Source organism: Trichechus manatus, unplaced genomic scaffold (assembly GCF_000243295.1).
Source record: "Trichechus manatus latirostris isolate Lorelei unplaced genomic scaffold, TriManLat1.0 scaffold00048, whole genome shotgun sequence".
In the NCBI taxonomy this organism is placed as follows: Eukaryota; Metazoa; Chordata; class Mammalia; order Sirenia; family Trichechidae; genus Trichechus; species Trichechus manatus.
The window spans coordinates 8,897,061-8,916,976 of NW_004443984.1; the positions used below are offsets into that span (position 1 = coordinate 8,897,061).

A 19,916-nucleotide genomic window follows, 5' to 3' on the forward strand; every position below is an offset into this window, starting at 1 on the left:
CTGCTCACAGGCTTTTAAGACCCCAGATGCTACTCACCAAGGTAGAATGTAGAACATTGTCTTTACAAACTGTGTTATGCCAATTGAGCTAGATGTTCCCTGAGACCATGGTCCCCACAGCCCTCCATGGGTTTTTGTTTTTGTTTTTGCTTTCTGGACATCCAGTTGTTGTAGCCTCATTTGTTTAAAAGACTATGTCCTTAGTCCACTGAATTTCTTTTGCACTTTTGTTGAAAATCATTTCATTACGTATGTGTGGGTCTATTTCTAGGTTATCTGTTCTGTTCCATTAATATATGTGTCCTTTGGCCAATACCATACTGCGTAGTTTATTGTAGCATTATAGTAAGTATTGAAATCCGATAGTGTGAGTCCTCCAGCTTTCTTCTTATTTTTCAGAATTCCTTTGGGTCTTCTACTTTACCTTTCTAAATAAATTTTAGAATCAGCTTCTTGATTTATACCAAAAGGGAACTGGACTTATTAGGATTTTATCTGAATCTGGAGCTCACTTTGGGGAAAACAGACATCTTAACAGTATTGAATACTTTAATACATGAACGTGATATGTCTGTCCATTTATTTAGGTCCACTTTGATTTCTTTCATCAGTGATTTGTAGTTTTCAGCATATGGGTCCTGTGGATATTTTGTTAGATTTTTACCTAAGTATTTCATGGTTTTTGGTGCTATTATAAATGATGCTTTTTTAAAATTTTGATTTCTAATTGTTCGTTTGTAGTATTTAGAAAAACAATTGATTTTTGAATGTTGACATTGTTTCCTACAACATTGCTAGAGTCACTTGTTAGTTCTAGTAGTTTTTTATTTTTTTGTTTATTCCTTATATTTTCTATGTAGACCATTATGTCATCTGAATAGAGAGCCTTATTATTTCTCTTTCTTTTCTGTATGCCTTTCATTTCTTTCCCTTGCTCTATTATACTGGCTAGCACATCCAATATGATTTTGAACAGGAATGGTGAAAGCAGACGTTTTTGCCTTGTTCCTAATCTTAGTGGGGGAACATTGTCTTTCACCATTAAGTAAGGCTTTACAGATTCCTTTTTCTAGTTGAGGAAATTTCTTCTAGTGCTAGTTTGCTGAGAGTTCCTGCAGCATTTAAAAAGATTCTTGCCTAGTATTCTATGGTGAAATAAATTTATGGTTATACTGTAACTTATTTAGACAAATTCCCATTTTTGGACATTGGACTTGTTTGCTGCGAACGGATATGATGAAGGTTATTGTGGCTAAAATCTTTTTACCTATCCTTAAATATGAATAAATTTCTAAAAGTATACTTACGGGTTCAAAGGGCACATTCAGTTTTAAATCTTTTGATGTACATCGCCAGATTGCCCTTAGAAATGTACCAGGTGATGCTTCTACTGCCAGCGAAGTGTGAGAATACCTAGGTCCTAGAATTCTCAGCAGTCGTGCATAGAGGTGGTGTAATTTCTGAGTGATTGTTAAAAATAGGTGGATTTAATTATTTCGGTGACTAGTTCACAATCATTGCTAATGATTTGAGAAATCGAACTTATAAAACAAAATATTTATCTTCACAGAAAGCCTCTTACTGTCACAGTTGCTGTAATGCTCTTATCTTTTTTGTGGCCCTTTTAGGAACTTTTCAGAAAAGTTCGAAGTATCTTAAATAAATTGACACCACAGATGTTCAACCAACTGATGAAGCAAGTGTCAGGACTTACTGTTGACACAGAGGAGCGACTGAAAGGAGTCATTGACCTGGTCTTTGAGAAGGCTATTGATGAACCCAGTTTCTCTGTGGCTTACGCAAACATGTGTCGATGTCTAGTAACGGTAAGAAGAGAGGAAGGAGTAAAACCAGAAATTTCCAAGAGGTATATTCTCCCCTCACTACACATTCTTCCCAGAAGTGTTATTGGGGCAACGTAAAGGGGAGAATATATTTTTAGTACTTATTAATATAATATCCTCATTGTATGGAAAGAATCTTGCTTTATTAAAATATATACTCTCCTCTGCAGTGGGTATAGTTGCTAGACTGAAATAGGCATGATATGGTCTCATCAGAATTGAAGAAGATTGAGTAAGGTTTAAATTTGTAATGTGAAATTGTTTTGGGCAACCAATTTTTCCTTGGACAGGATCTTATAAAGATAAGGCAAATGCTTACTTTTACATTTAATTAAATTCAAAATTGAAAAACATGTTGGTTTTCATTCCAGCCTCTGTGAAAATGAAAGAATTGTTGTCTTATGGTTGAAAACTGATAATTTCATCTCTTGGAAACCATTAGATTTCTTTCTCCTTACATTGTCCACAACCATTTAATCTTCACAGCCTGTCGCATCTAGGGCAAGACAGAATGGGAAACCAGAGAACTTCTGACTAGTGTTCATTGCCCTCCTCTGTTCCGCAGTCACGAAACTGCCATGTACCATCTGTAGTTTTCCTTCCTTTTATTGTTACCAAAGTCCTTGTGTCTGAAATGTGTGTTTTTCTTTTATATTTGGGTTTCTTCTTAAGTGTCATTACTCATTGTCATTGTGCCTTGCTTGAAAATGCAAAATTCTGTCATTCTACCAATATTTATTGAGTCCCTATGTCAAAGGTAGGTAAGTCTTTCGGGGAGTGAAAAAGTACATATTCTATTTTTAAGGAACTCAAAATCTGTACTGAAAACTTGTAAGGCATTCTGTGATATTGCAGTGTATTGATGCGTAAATGAATGGTTTAAACCAAAAATCATGTCGGAGGAAAAAGAAATCACTATGTTGGTGGGAGAGAGAGAAACTCTTATGAAGCAAATGAAGTTTGAGTTAGACCTAGGAGGCTGGGGAATACTCTTTGACAAGTAAAAGAGAAGGAAGTGGGTGTTCCAGACAGGTTCAAGACTGAGGCTAACAAGCATAGCATTATGTAATGTTTACAAACATTGGCTTTGGAGTCTCCCAGTTCTAGGTTTAAAATTAAACTTTAAAATTTAAATTTAAATTCCTATTTTACCATATGCTAACTTTATCAGCTTAGAATAGTTACATAACCTCTTTAAACCTCAGTTTTTAATTCGTAAGATTAATTCATACAACTTAAAGTTACCGTAAGGATAAAATAAATGAGATTTTGCATGTAAAGCTCCTAGCTCAGTACTTAGCCTGTAGTAAGCCCTAAATAAATTTGAAACTATGTTTGTGGTGGAAAAGAGTCTAGGGCCAGATTGTGAAGATCTTGAAATTCTGGCTGTAGAATGAAGATGATTATAATAATAGAAACCTTCTATTCAGCACATATAAGTTTCAGTGTGGGTTTATATACATTATTTGTAATTGTTATTATAACCCTGAAAGATATTAGTAGCTCCACTTTATTGAATCAGTAACCGAGGCTTTGTTGTTGTTGTTGTTGTTAAGTGCCATCATGTCAGTTCCAACTCATAGCGACCCTGTGAACAACAGAACGAAACACTGCCCAGTCCTGTGCCATCCTCACAGTCATTGTTACGCTTGAGCCCATTGCTGCAGCCACTGTGTCATTCCATCTCCTTGAGGGTCTTCCTCTTTTTCTCTGACTCTCTACTTTACCAACCATGATGTTCTTCTCCAGGGACTGAGCCCTCCTGAGAACGTCCTTCCCCAGGGACTGAGCCCTCCTGATAACACGTCCAAAGTATGTGAGACATAGTATCACCATTCTCACTTCTGAGGAGCATTCTGGTTGTACTTCTTCCAAGAGAGATCTGTTCGTTCTTTTGGCAGTCTACGGTGTATTCAGTACTCTACGCCAGTACCACAATTCAAAGGCGTCAATTCTTCTTCGGTCTTGCTTATTCATTGTCCGGCTTTCGCATGCATATGAGGCAACTGAAAATGCCATGTCTTGGGTCAGGAGCACCTTAGTCTTCAAGGTGACATCTTTGCTTTTTCACACTTTAAAGAGGTCTTTTGCAGCAGATTTGCCCAATGCAGTGCATCTTTTGATTTTTGACTGCTGCTTCCATGGGTTGATTGTGGATCTAAGTAAAATGAAATCCTTGACAACTTCAGTCTTTTCTCCATTTGTCATGATCTTGCTTGTTGGTCCAGTTGTGAGGATTTTTGTTTTCTTTATGTTGAGATGTAATCCATACTGAAGGTTGTGGTCTTTGATCTTCATCAGTAAGTGCTTAGATAAGATAAATAACTTGTTCAGGGTCACATAACTAGTAAGTGGCAGTACTAGAATACACATTAGGTTTTACTCAGTTGCTTGCACTTTACTCGGTGCCATGTTGCCTTCTAAAATATCATAGTTATCTAAAAGCCAAGTAATTTGCTATCTTATGACCCTCATTTTTATTGTGGCAGCCATGACATCTTGTGCTCACTTTTTAGAGCTAGGACTAGAACCCAGATGTTCTGACTCATACTTTAGTACTCTCTCCCAATTCTGATTTTTTTCTGTAGGCAGTAAAGAGTTGTTGATATTTTTAGTAGAGGTATGTCATTGATGAAAATTACCTTTGAAAAGGCCTGGCAGTAGTGCAAGTTGGTTTGGAATAGGATGAGATTATAGGCAAGCCAACCACTTTCGAGACTTTTGTTCTGATCTATGCTTCTTTAGTAAACATTTACAAAGCTTTATTGGAGTATTTTAAATTACCAAATAACCTACTGGAACAAGTTAAACAGCATAGAGATATACTCAGAAAAAATTAATACTTTCTACTTGGAGTCCCAGCCAGTTAAACTCTCCTGTCCCCCAAGGCAATTAATATGAAGAGTTTAGATGCATCTTTGCACAGTTTTCTCTGTATTCATAAAATCGTATAAAAGCATATACAGATAAGCATATATAAAGAGAGAGTTATTTTTTGTTTTTGTTTTTGCTTTAATTGGATTATATCCTATGCATTTGTTTTGCAATTTGCTTGTTGTACTTAACAATTCATGTTTTGGGCATCCTTCCAGGTCATTACACACAGATTTTACTCATACGTTTTCAGTAGTTGCATAATATTTTATCGTATGTATATACCACAGTTCATCTAGCCATTTCTTTATTGCTGGAGGTCATGTTGGGTCTGGTTTTTTTCTTTTGTTTGTTTGCAACCACAAGCAGTGCTGTGATAAACATTCAGGTATATTTATTTTCACATGCTGGAGCTTTTATTTCTTTAGAATAAATTTCCCAAAGTTGTATCATGTACCAAAGGGCATGTTTTTTTTAAGTGTGCTGGGGTGGCACAAATGGTTAATGGACTTGGATGCTAACTGATAGGATGGTGGTTCACGTCCACCCAGACTCACCTCAGAAGAAAGGCCTAGCCATCTACTTCTGAGAAATCAGCCATTAAAAACCCTATAGAGCACAGTTCTACTCTGACACACATGGGGTTGCCATGAGTTGGGATCAACTCGACAGCAACTGGTGTTATGTTTTTAACCTTTTAAATTTTTTTATTGAAGCATAACAGACGTACATGCTTTCTGGGGAGAAAATATCCCTGATTGTAGCATTTGCCAAATTTAATGATGTAGATATTCCCATCATGGCTGCTTTTAAGCTACCAATAGTTTGACAATTGACACAGAATTCCTGACTATTTAAAAAAATGGCCCTCCTAAAGTAGTATGAACCGACTTCACACCACTATAACATGTATACAGAAAAGTGTACAAATCATAACTTCACAGCTCAATTTATTTCAGTAAATAAATTTCTGAAATAAAACTATACCCTTCCCTCTTCTTTAAAGGGAATCATTGTCCTAACTTCTGACACCATAGCTAATCTACTTTGGAGGTACTGAGGGCCTGAAGTGAAGTGGTGATAATGGAAATGGAGCCATGGATTCCTACTACAAATCAAACACAAAAATCAAACCAGTCATAGGAGTAATGAAAACCTAAACATGAAAGGTAAACTTTTAGAATAAAATTGAAGAGACTATCTTTGTGAACGTAGAATAAGGAGGAATTTCTTCAACACTCAAAATGAACAATCCACAAAGGAAAAAATTATCAAGTTTGACTGTTAAAATTTGCAATCTTTGGTGCAGCAAAATACATCATAAATAAAATAAAAAAATACACAGTCAGGAAGAAATCTATTTGTAATATTTGGATGCATATAACTTACAAAGTACTGGAATCCTGAATATTAAAAAAAAAAGGCAAATCAATAAAAACAGCCCAATTAAAAAATGAGCTATTTATGAAAATTGAAATCCATTGGCTGATAAACTCGTGAAAACATACTCAGTGTTATTCATTATTAATGAAATGATAAGATAAACCACAATTCTGTGTAATTCACACCTATTTGACGAAAAAAATAAAACTAAGGGTTCACAAAGATGAACGTTACCACTTTGGAGAGTGATTGAAGAATATTGTTGAAGATGCTTATATATTACTACCTAGCAATTTAACTTCTTGGCATATACCCCTCAGAAAATTCGTAGACACACAGAGAATCATGTAAGAATATTTATTCAAAAAATATATATTTATTCATATTTTGGTTTTAATAGTGAATAATAGGAAACAGCTGAAATATGACTAAACACGACAATAAGAGTATACCACAATTTAACTAATTACTAGCATTATGTGAAAAGGAAGAGGCCCTAGATAAGCAAAGCATTACTGAAGAAAAAGAACAAAGTAGGAGGCCTCACACTACCTGATTTCAGAACCTCCTATACAGCCACAATAGTCAAAATAGCTTGGTACTGGTACAACGACAGACACATAGACCAGTGGAACAGAATCAAGAACCAAACATAAATCCGTCCACCTATGGCCAGCTGATCTTTGAGAAAGGATCAAAGTCTGTTAAATGGGGAAAAAAACAGTCTTTTTGACAAATGGTGCTGGCAAAACTGGATGTCCACGTGTAAAAAAATTTCGAGGACCCCTACCTCATACCATACACAAAAGTAACTCAAAATGGATCAAAGATCTAAATATAAAACCAAAATAATAAAGATCAATAAAAATAGAGACAACACTAAAAAAAAAACAAAAAACAAACCCATTGCCGTCAAGTTGATTCTGACTCATAGCAACCCTAGAGGACAGAGTAGAACTCCCCTATAGAGTTTCCAAGGAGTGCCTGGTGGATTTGAACTGCCGAACTTTTGTTTAGCAGCTGTAGCACTTAACCAGTACACCACCAGGGTTTCTGAGACAACACTAGGGATCCTAATACATGGCATAAATACAAACCATAACTAACAATACACAAACACTGGAAGATAAATGAGATAACTGGAAACTCCTAAAAGTCAAATACTTACGCTCATCAAAAGACTTCACCAAAAGAATTAAAAAGAGAACCTACTGACTGGGAAAAATATTTTGGCTATGACATATCCAACAAGGATCTAATCTCTAAGCTCTGTAGAATACTTCACTCCTCAACAACAAAAAGACAATACAGTTTAAAAATGGGCAAAGCATATGAACAGACATTTCACCAAAGAATACATTCAGGCAGCTAACTGACACATGAGAAAATGCTTGCAATCAGTAGCCATTAGAGAAATGCAAATCAGAGCTACAGTGAGATATCACCTCACCCTGACATTCTTAGCCGTAGTCAAAAAAACAGAAAATAACAAATGTAGAGGCTGTGGGGAGATTCAAACTCTTAAGCATGGCTGGTGGGAATGTAAAATGGTACAACCACTATGGAAAATGATACAGCACCTCCTTAAAAAGCTAGAAATAGAAATATCATATGATCCAGCAGTCCCACTCCTAGGAATATACCCTAGAGAAATAAGAGCTATCACACGAATAGACATGCACACCCATGTTCATTGTAGCATTATTCACAATAGCAAAAAGATGGAAGCAACCTAAGTGCCCATCAACAGATGAATGGATAACAAATTATGGTACATACACACAGTGGAATACTACACAATGATAAAGAATAGTGATGAATCCATGAAATATCTCACAACATGGATGAATCTGGAGGGCATTATGCTGACTGGAGCAAGTCATTCACAAAAGGACAAATTTTATATGAGAGCACTATTATAAAAACCCAAGAAAAGGTTAACACACAGAAAAAAAAATTTTTTTGATGGTTAAAAGGGAAGGGAGGAGTAGGGAGGGGAAATCACTAACTAGATAGTAGACAAGTATTAACTTTGAAGGGAAAGACAACACACAGTATAGGGGAAGTAAGCACAACTTGATCAAGGCAGTCATAGAAGCTTCCTAGACACATCCAAACACCTGGGGTGACCAAGTTACTGGGACTGAGGGCTGGAGACCATGGTCTTGGGGGACATCTAGGTCAATTGGCATAATACAGTTTATAAAGAAAATGTTCTACATCCTACTTCGGTGAGTAGCATCTGGGGTCTTAAAAAGCTTGCAAGCACCCATCTAAGATACATCTATTGGTTGCAGCACATTTGGAACAAAGGAGAATGAAGAAAACCAAAGACACAAGGAAAATACTAGTCCAAAGGACTAATGGACTACATGAACCACAGCCTCCACCAGCCTGAGCCCAGAAGAACTAGATGGTTCCTGGCTACCACCACCGAGGGCTCTAACAGGAATCACAGTACAGGGTCCCAGACAAAGCAGGAGAAATATGTAAAACAAAATTCTAATTCACGAAAACAGACCAGTCTGACAGAGACTGGAGGAACCCCCGACACCCTGCTAACTCAGAACTGAAGCCACTCCCGAAGTCCACCTTTCAGCCAAAGATTAGACAGGCCTATAAAACAAACAGTAACACACGTGAGGAAAGTGCTTCTTAGATCAATCTAGTATACAAGACCAAATGGGCAAAACCTGCCCAAAAGCAAAGATAAGAAGGAAGGGACAGGAAAACTGAACGAATGGACACGGGGATCCCAGTGTGTAAACGGAAGGGGGGAGAGTGCTGACTCATTGCAAGGATTGCAATCAATGTCACGAAACAATTTGTGTATAAATTTTTGAATGAGAAACTAATTTGCCTTGTAAACTTTCACCTGAAGCACAGTAAAATTTTAAAAAGTATACCACAGTTGATTTGATCAATTGAGTAATATGTATAGCAGTTAAAATTAATGAAGTAGTGCTAAATATATCAGTATAGATCAACCTTTAATACAGTACTGAATAATATGATACAATTTAATAATGTATTACAATATGCAAAATAATATTCATCGACTACATATATGACAAAATTATGATGGAAATGGGATTAAGGAAAAGTACACAGGGGTAAATAGTAGAGCTGTGGTAATGACAGGTAATTTGGACTACCCTTCCATGGAGGACAATTAGGAAAGCTGGTTATAATATGGAAAAAATCTTGAAGAGCTAGAAGGAATAACTGAGGCTAAGGTCCTAGAAAAAGTGGAAATCCAAAGAAGACAGACTTTGGGTGATGTTTCCCCCGCAGACAATGCTGAATCTGGAAAAGGCAACTAAAAAGTCTTGAACAACTTGTTTTACATACACTTGCTGGACTAGGGAGACAGAAGTTGGGACCAGGGCCCACCAAAAGAAGTGATGGAGGAGGCGCTAGTAAGCGCCCCTGTGTTTTAGGTTAGGATCCTAAAAAAAACCACATGCTTAGAATAAGGGTAAACTAGAAATTGACCTGCTCTCACAGGGACTGTCTTAACATCAGATCATCTCAATCTTTTAATTTGGGTTATAGTGATTTCAGATTGCTACTGTTCCCTATGTACCTGAAAGAAGAAGCAAAAATACTTTTTAGAGACTTTAATACTAGACTTCAAATTATTTCTATGAAAAAAAGTTTTTTAGTTGAAATCTCCAGCACACAACTAGAAATAATCAGGCACACGAGGAAAGAAGACATTATGAATGAGAATGAGCAGAAGCAACAAACAAAAAAAATATCCTTCAGAGGCTCCAGATACTGGCTTTATCAGGCACAAACTTTAAAATGACTAACTCTGTTTAGGAGCCCTGGTGGCACAGTGGTTAAACTGATCGACTGCTAACCGAAAGGTCGGTGATTGGAAACCACCAGCGGCTCCACGAGAAAAAGATGTGGCAATCTGCTTCCGTAGAGATGTACAGCCTTGGAAGCCCTCTGGGGTCCCTATGATTTAGAGTTGTCTTGATGGCAGTGGGTTTGGTTTTTGGGTATACTTACGTTTAAGGTGATAAAGACAAGATGGAAAATTTCAACAGAGAACTGAAAAGTATTAAAAAGAACCAAGTAGGAATTCTAGAACTGAATATTTAATTAATGACATTCAAAACTTAATGGATGGGTTTCCTGGCAGATTAGCCACAGTTGAAGAGAAGAATTAGGAACTAGAAGATAGATCAGTAGAAAATAGCCATAGTGAAGGACAGAGATCAAAAAATGAAAAATGCAAAAGAAAGGGTAAAGATGGAGAGGATTCTGTAAGAAGGTCTAACTTCCCTTTAATTGGAGTCCCAGGAGGAGAAAGAAAAGAATGGAGAAGAACAATAGTTGAAGAGATAATGGGTCAGATATTTTTCACAACTGCTGAGACATTAAAGCCACAGATTCAAAAGATACCCTACAATCCCTGAGCATCAATTTAAAAAGAAAAAGGAGAAGAAAAAAAAAAGCTGTATCTAAGCTGGTAAAAATAAAGCTATTAAGAAAAAAAGATAAAAAATAGCCAGAGTAGGGGAAAACAGTACTAAAGAGAATGTTAATTAGCCTGAAGGTTTCTTAGTCAGGACATAAAAATCACTAATTACAAAGGAATAGATTCGTAAATTGAACTGCATAAAACTAAGAACATTTATTCATCAAAAAATGTCATTAAGGAATTGAAACCACCAACTGAATATTAGGAAAAGATAATTATAACACAAAAATTCAATAAAGGGCTTATCAGATAATTAAAAGAAAAAAACTACTACAAATCAAAAAGAAAACAACTCAGTTTTGGGTGGATGGGAGACTTGCACAAACATTTCACAAAAGAAGCTATCCAAATGACCAACAAACATCACAAGGAGATGCAAAACAAAACCATGCTGTTTCCACTAGTTCAACTAGGAATTACTGAGGAGGCCTGCAAGACTCTTTCACAAACAGCAAAGCTTTTGACTAGAATTTAGTACTTCTCTGGTGGCGTAGTGGTTAAGAGCTACGACTGCTAACCAAAAGGTCAGCAGATTGAATCCACTAGGTGCTCCTTGGAAACTGTATGGGGCAGTTCTACTCTGTCCTGTAGGGTCGCTATGAATCAGAATCAACTTGATGGCAACAGGTTATGGGTTTTATGGTCACTTAAGAGAAAAGGACAATTGAATTGAGTGGCATGTGGAGAAGAGTGGACAAGAGAAAATGTCCCGTATCTAAACCTGTACTTAAATAAAATTTTAAATGGGAATATTGGTGAATTTAAATTGCTCTGCTGTTGTTTCAATTGTCATTTAAATGAAAATCACCATCTTATCAGGAGGGGGCAGTCCCTGGAGAAGGACATCATGCTTGGTAGAGGGTCAGCGAAAAAGAGGGAGACCCTCAATGAGATGGATCGACACAGTGGCTGCAATGATGGGCTCAAACAGCAATGATTGTGAGGATGGCGTAGGACCTGGCATTGTTTCGTTCTGTTGTAAGTAGGGTCGCTGTGAGTCAGAACTGACTCGACAGCGCCTAACAACAACAACAGAACCCTACTAGAATGTAAGCTTCCTAAAAGCAGGAAATTTTCTATTTTGTTCGTTGCTTAATTCCCACTGCCTAGCTGGTTCTTGGCCCATAATAGGCCCTCAAACATTTTGTGAGTGAGTGGGTAAATTTGAAAGTTGCTTTCAAGTGTTCCAGTAGACTGCCATCTCTTCAGTAGAGTTCTCATACTGACCTTTAATACCATTGACATGTCAGGTTTAATTCTTTTTTTAAGGCATCTTTAAAAGGCTGCGGCAGTTTGAATCCACCAGCTGCTCCTTGGAAACCCTATGGGGCAGTTCTAGTCTGTCCTATAGGGTTGCTATGAGTTGGAATTGACTCAATGGCAACGGGTTAAAAGGCTGCAGGATTTCAGTATATATCTCTGAACTTCTCATCAAATTTAGAGTTTATTTTATGCCCTAAGACTACACCTTTTATAAAACCTTTGTTACTTTTTATCTCTGCTGTGGTGGTCATGTGTACCTCAGCTCTGAAAAATGGCACTAGAGTTTTCAGCACTCTCTGTCCTGTTTTGCCAGACCCAGAACTTGTAGTGTTGCTGCTTTAAGGGCTTTAAAGCAAGATGTGAAAAGAATGACAGGACTGAGAATAGTAAAGATACTTAGAGACCCAATTAAATAGAGACACAAAGAGACAACTAAATTCTTTATCATCAGAAAATAAAGCCTGGAATTACCCACAGACTTGATAAATCAGTCTTGGGTAACATCAAATAGATGGAGTCATTTGGGGGAGGAAGGATGTGCAGCTGGCCTGATGGAAGATAAATGCTTTGAAGAACAAATTGATGAGAGAAGAGTAACCCTTTCATAACTTGATCCCTTTTGAATCTCGTGGGCATCCCACAGCACTACATACACCTTCAGATGTATTTGATAGATACATCTATTATATCTATTATAGAGATGCATTTTGATAGATGTGTTCATAGTACATTCAGAATATGCTTTGTGCAGTTTTAGCAGGTGGTTCACTAAGAGCAAGACATAATCACTGATAGCAGTAGTAGTATGTCACTGTGAACCCAGGAGTTACATTTGGACAGCTGCTTATTGCTGTTCACTTCATATTTAAGAGTAAACTATCCTGGAGAAACCAGGGCTTTAGAGTTAGCACAGAGGTGCCACTTGCTTACGTTATACTAATTGTTCCAGATATTTTGCCTCAGACCAGAAGGGCACAGTGGCTCCTGGGCCATGGGTTACTACTAACATCTTCATGTTCTGAGGCAGCATTGAGAATCCTGAACATTCTGAGCAAGGCCAGGGCTTGTCCTTCTACTTTCTAATCTCCCATTTGACTCCCATAATTAGGAGTTCTTTATGACCCACACGGAACCCCGGTGGCACAGTGGTAAAGAGCTACAGCTGCTAACCAAAAGATCCCAATTCGAATCCACCAGCCACTCCTTGGAAATGCTTTGGGGCAGTTCTGCTCTGTCCTGTAGGGTCACTATGAGTCGGAATTGCCTCGATGGCAATGGGTTTGGTTTTGTTATGACCCACACAGCTGACAACCCTCAGTGATTCTCTGGGAATTTGATCCTTTGAAGATGAGAAGTATCTACCCTCAACACTGACAAATATGTAAGCAGTACAGGTCCTGCTCCTTGAAGAAAATTACTACTCGATGCTGACAGCATTCATATCCAAGATTGATGGCTGACCTGTGTGTGGACAGGTCTCATAGCGCTCATGTCACACTGTTAGTTTACTACTGTGTACAGATAAAAAGGTAGATGCCTCTAGTGAATCTAGCTACCAAGCAGTCTTACTAAAATATTCTGATTCCTTTCCTCCCAGAGAAAAAGAAACCATCTCCCAAACAACCCATTTGAAACACTGATATATCTCAGTTTTGATCATGGACTATTATTAAACGAAAATTATAGTTATCTAAAGAGATGTTTTTCACACTGCTGCTCATCACCTTTCATTCCTGTTAACTCTCCATGATCACATTTGCAAGCATCTACCTTGTCTGCTGTTTGTCCACTCTTCATGATCTGCTCCAACTAACGAATTCCAGCATGTCTCCTTACCAGTTAATGTCCAGTCGATGACACATGCTGATTTAATAATGTCATAATTTTGTTGGGATTTATCATCTCTTAATGATAAAAAAATTATCACGAATAACCAGTCTCAGAGGATATGTTCTCACTGGCACATTTCCAGAGCCCTGCCAGCCATCCCCAGAGGGCATCAAGATCACCTTCAATAAAAAGTCTTTAGGGGGCTCTGTAGCTAGGCATTCGTTCATTTGGAAATGTGTACACTTTCAAATCTGTGGCCGTTCTGCTGATTGTTCTATTCTAATACTTCCATGTGAATATATCTAAAAGGCTGATGTATGATCACATTTCTTTGTGTCCTATGCATGTGAAATTTCCCTTGACCATCATTTTGGGATGACAGATGTTCCTATCTCTTGTTCTTTGTGGTTCTTTCTCTATTACTTAGTGAGCTAACTTTGCTTACATACTTTCTTTGATAGCTATGTTATTACAATATAGATTTAATCATAGCCATGTCAGATACCGCTCCAGGTATTTAAATATAACTATATTAGTTCTGTTTTGGGGTCCTTATTATGTGTCAGCCACTGTTATTTACTTTGCCTAGACTATCTCTTTTTAATCTTCCCAACTGTTATCATTCCCATTTTAGAAAGAAATGGAGGTTTAGTGAAGCTAAGTAACTTGTCCAGAGTCACATGGCAGAGTTGGAATTCAGTATCTCCACAGCGCTTGTTTCAGCAGCTGTTTTATATTGTCCCTAAAGTGGCAATCATTTTAAGTATCACTTCTACACATGAGGGCTACTGAGGCTCAATGAGTTGACTTGCTGAAGTTCACATGGCTGATTAGTTATCGAGCTGGGATTCAAATCCTGATTTTATGATTCAAGATTCCAGCACTCTCCGTTTCAGTGCCCCCCAGCACACCCCAGTTACAGTGTACTTGTCAGTGACAGTTATAAACTGCTTCTACCAAACACTGTTTTGTTGAATGTCAAAGCTACCCTCCAAGTTAGACAGAGGTGTTGTGCCCCCTCTTGTTTTAGATGATGAAACTGAAACTTGGGTTAAAAGAATTGCCTTTGTTTATATGACAAGTAAGCAAATCTTCTGAGCCCTGAGCCTTAACCTAGCCTTTTCAGTATATACAATATATGCACAAAAGGTATAAAAGCTATGCCTTGCCATCACAAGTTGTATTTATTTTATCTTGCCCTTTTTTTTTGGCTCATTTTAACTCTGATTTCTCTCACTATATGGCTGTGGCTTGGATTTTCGTATTGTTGCCTGCAGTCCTCCCATTTTCTACACAGTCAGTCTGTATTGCAGGAAGCATCTCTTTAGGGCTGATTGATTGTGGCACAGGCTATTTTTATCTTATCAATCAGTTATGTTATTAGTGTTAATGTGCCACGAAGCTGGATTAGACTGTTTGGCTGGTTTAACTCGTGTTGTTACATAAGAAGCAGGTTGGATGTAACTGCTGATTTGTAGAACTTTTAGTTTGTTCTGGAACCTGAGGCCATGTTGTTGGTGCTCTTTTTTATGCCAACCTGCTTGTGAGTATACTTCTGGATTCTATTTTGTATTTCTTAATTAATGTACTTTTTAAATATTCTGTGTCCTATACAGTAGAATATAAAGTCTACTTTTACTCTTGCTTTTGAAAACTTTTGCTTTCATGTAGTGTGTCATTCTTTGAAGGCTAATAAACTCTTGGGCCCTTTTTTGTGTCCATAGAGTAGATCTGACTGTGAAATGATCTATAACCCAAAACCCATTGCCGTCTGGTTGATTTCGACTCACAGTGACCCTGTGGGGTTTCCAAGGCTGTAAATATCTACGGAAGCAGACTGCCACCTCTTTCTCCCATGGAGCCACTGGTGGTTTCCAACCACCAATCTTTCAGTTAGGAGTCAATCACTTTAACCACTGCACCACCAGTCTCTTTTATTTTGCTGTCTGAATTTGGAAGTCAGGATATGTTAGCTTTTCTGTGATTTTCTAAACAAGCATTTGATGACATTTCCCTCATCCTAATATTTCCTGCAGAGAAGAACTGTGTGATATAACACTTAGTCCCTTGATCGATTAGAACTGGACTTATTAAGTGATCTTTCAGAGATCATAGGTTAGTGGGCTATCAGTTCAGAATATTAATGTGCAGTCATTACAAAATATTAACTGTTTTATAAGCATAAATGCAGTACATTCTGTTTTCCCCATGTTCTCCCGTTAAGCCAAGACCATACATACATTTCAGAACTTTGGGAGCCACTTTGTGATTTCAGAAAAAACAATTTGTCTTGTCAGGCAACAGCTATTCATAATTGTGCTCAGGGCTATTTTATCTGTAAAATAGAATATTTTAGTCAGATAGAAGCACTGCTGCCGTCTACTTTTTTTATTTTTTATATTCTAAACACATAAAAATGTCTCTGTGTTTAGTTACAAGTAACCTTGGAGATATGAGCTATTGCAGTTACTGGAAGGTAATTATTATTGGATTTGGATGGCAACCTTGTAAGCATCTTGCCTCTAAGTGACCTCTCCCCCTCTATTGTATGTCTTTCTGTATATCAAAAGAATTTTCCTAAAGTGACCATTTGTTAGGCTGAACGTTTGGAGGACTAGTATTTTTTTTTTTTTTTTTTGGCACATAAGATATAATCAGTAAACATACTATATTGATGGTCAAGGTGAGTACTAGCATTACAGTATTATGACATTCCCCTGAGGAAAACGTATCTCAAAAAATCCTCAAATGCCCCCCTTTCTGCCTTTTGTCTAGAGTAAAGATCTCACCTGTAACAGTTTTCTAATAGCCATGAAATTTTCCCTTGTCTTATGGTATTTCTACTTGTTTCTTTAAATCTAAGTACTTACAATGTAGTAAGAAAAAACAAAAGTAATAAATAACCCTATAGAGTTAAAAGTACAGGGTCATAGTTATAATGATGTCAGATGAATTTCAAAGTGGCATGACCATAACAGATGCAGTACATTTATATGCAAGGAGTATGTGTCTTTTCTGGCTGAAATTCAAGACAGATCTTGCCGTTGAATCATGAAGTTCCTGAAGCTAAATTGTATACCTCTTGTAGAATGCTTCCCTGTGATTCAGTCAGCATTATTGTGCACAGTAAACGAAATATTTTGAGAAAATCTTTGAATGTCTTTAAGTAATCTTTCTGCTTTTGCGTTTTCCCATCCGGATACAGCTGAAAGTACCCATGGCAGACAAGCCTGGAAACACAGTGAATTTCCGGAAGCTGCTACTGAACCGTTGCCAGAAAGAGTTTGAAAAAGATAAAGCAGATGATGATGTCTTTGAGAAGAAGCAGAAGGAACTTGAGGCTGCCAGTGCTGTAAGTATTTTCATAGAAAGACAGTGCTTGTGCACTTCAAGTGTTACCAAGTAGAAGTCTCATGAAGCCAGCTACAGCAATACAGACTACTTTAAGAGAGGCCTGTAGCCTCTTTTTTATGTAGAGATACTGTATAGATGTTTAGGGGAATGCTTCATTCCCTTTAGGAGAATTAGTGCAGCATGTTAGAGCAACTCAACCCTCTAAGCCAGAGATGAGCTCTAGAAATCTCCTAAAATGGATGCACACTTTTGGATGTAGTTCATAGTTTCTTTTAGATTCTCAAAGGGGTTCCCTGACTACTAGAAAGAGTCAGGACCATGAATCTCTTAGCATCTATTGTGCAATACAGCTTTCATCATCAACATCCTATTTTTCCTCCTTGCACAACAGCCAGAGGAGAGGGCAAGGCTTCATGATGAACTGGAAGAAGCCAAGGACAAAGCCCGGAGGAGATCCATCGGTAACATCAAGTTTATCGGGGAACTCTTTAAACTCAAAATGCTGACTGAGGCCATCATGCATGACTGTGTGGTGAAGCTGCTAAAGAATCATGATGAAGAATCCCTGGAGTGCCTGTGTCGTCTGCTCACTACCATTGGCAAAGACCTGGACTTTGAGAAAGCAAAGGTAAAAATCCAAAATTTCACAGACCTTCAGTAGGGCTCTTGGTCAGTTGAAAAAGAGCTAAGACTGTCAACAAGAGAGTTCCATCTTGCCCCATGAGTCTAGACTGTTTATTTTTCTTCTTTGCCTGTCTCACTGTCAGTGCTTGGCCATAATGCTTCTTACCACATTTCCATTAAAGTCAGAGATGAAGAAGGGTCCTAAATTATATAAAAGCCAGTCTGTGAGTTGTTCAAATTATTTGTCCCTCATCCTTTTTCTTCTGCCATGATCATTTTACAGGTCATTTGTGTGTATATATAGCGAATTGTGGGCAGAAATAAGGGGAGAAAAACTACTGTGTGCCAAGCCTGAGAGTAATGAAGAAATCAGGAAGTCCCAGTAGTTCCTTAAGAAGTTTATGCTGTAGTTAATGAAATAGCTGTCTAACTATAATACAAGAAATTATTAAAACTATTATAATTCAGATATAACATGGTGATGTCCAAGTAAGAGGTGGGAAAATTAGAAATGCTTCAAAGAAACAATGTTAGAAATGTTCCGTAACATCTGAATCAGCTAGTTTTATGTTTGCCTATGACAGAAAACTTCAAATAGCAGTAGCTTATACACGATTGAAATTTATTTCTTGTTCATGTAAACAGAAATTTGGAGGTAAGAAGTCTGAGGCTGGTCTGGTGGCTCAGAGGTCTGAAATAGTTTTGGTGGCTCAGAGATCAAGAATCCAGATCCTCACATATTTTATATGTTTTGTTTCTTTGTTTGTAAATTAAGCCTATTGTGGTCAGAGGGTAAATCTGAGCAATTTTTATTCGTTAAATTAAAGAAAAAACAAGAATCCAGATCCTCAAGCACAACTAGATGGTGCCTGGCTATCACCACCGACTGCTCTGACAGGGATCACAATAGAGGGTCCCAGACAGAGCTGGAGAAAAATGTAGAACAAGTTTTAAACTAACAAAAAAAGACCAGATTTACTGGTCTGACAGAGACTGGAGAAACCTCGAGAGTATTGCCCCCAGACACGCTTTTAACTCAATACTGAAGTCATTCCTGAGATTTACACTTCAGCCAAAGATTAGACAGACCCACAAAACAAACAGTAATACACGTAGCTCGACCATGTATACGAGATTAAATGGTCACACCAGCCGAGGGGCAAGGTTGAGAAGGCAGGAGGGGACAGGAAAGCTGGACAAATGGAAATAGGGAGCTCAAGGTGGAGAAGGGGAGAGTATTGACATGTCGTGGAGTTGGCAACCAATGTCACAAAACAATATGTATATTAATTGTTTAATAAGAAACTAATTTGCTCTGTATACCTTCATCTACAGCACAATTTAAAAAAAAAAAGAATCCAGATCCTTTCAGCTTAAAATTCTACCATCAGTAAAGCTGTCCTTATCTTTCTCAGCAGAGAAAGTGGGAAAAGGGGCAAAGGACACAGCCATTTCTGTCTTAAGGAACTTCCCAGGGAGCTGCCATAGGATATTTCCATTTATGCTCTGTCACATGACCACAGGCAGCTGCCAGGGAGCCTGGAAAATACTGTCTTTATTTTGGATCATCATATGCTCAAAAATTATACCACATTACCTCTTAGCTATAAAATTGTTATTCCTAGGCCCTTTAAAAATTCTACATGGTAAAGATCACAGAAGAAAAAATAGGGACAACTGTAGGGGCCTGAATACATGGCATAAATTCAATACAAACCATAACTAACAATGCACAAACCAGAAGATAAACTAGGTAACTGGGTGCTCCTAAAAAATTAAGTACTTACCCTTTCAAAAGACTTCACCAGAAGAGTAAACAGAGAACCTACAGACTGAGAAGAAATTTTTGGCTCTGACATATGTGACATATCTCTAAAATCTATAGAAAACACCTCAACAACATAAAGACAAATAACCCAATTTAAAAATGGGCAAAGGATAAGAACGAACACTTCACCAAAGAAGACATTCAGGTGGCTAACAGACACATGAGGAAATACGCGTGATCATTAGCCATTACAGAAATGCAAATCAAAACTACAGTGAGGTACCACCTCACCTGACATTACTGGTACTAATCAAAAAAACAAAAAATAACAAATGTTGGAGAGGTTGTGGGGAGATTGGAAGTCTTATGCACTGCTGGTGGGAATGTAAAATGGTACAACCACTATGGAAAATTATATGGCACCTCCTTAAAAAGCTAGAGAGAGAAACACCATACAATCCAGCAATCCCACTCCTAGGAC

General features: G+C 37.6%; 1 protein-coding gene across 7 annotated transcripts in view; it reads left to right on the forward strand.

The window, feature by feature from the left end:
• EIF4G3 (eukaryotic translation initiation factor 4 gamma 3) overlaps window positions 1-19,916 on the forward strand; it is a 348,277-nt gene that overhangs the window by 276,010 nt on the left and 52,351 nt on the right. For 6 of the 7 annotated variants that reach the window (XM_023732132.1, XM_023732133.1, XM_023732128.1 and 3 more), the window contains 3 exons: window positions 1,629-1,826; window positions 16,895-17,041; window positions 17,435-17,671. In XM_023732132.1, coding sequence (XP_023587900.1) covers window positions 1,629-1,826; window positions 16,895-17,041; window positions 17,435-17,671 — 582 coding nt within the window. Of the gene's footprint in view, window positions 1-1,628; window positions 1,868-16,894; window positions 17,042-17,434; window positions 17,672-19,916 lie in introns of those variants that run through there. The other variant, XM_023732134.1, reaches the window with a different exon arrangement.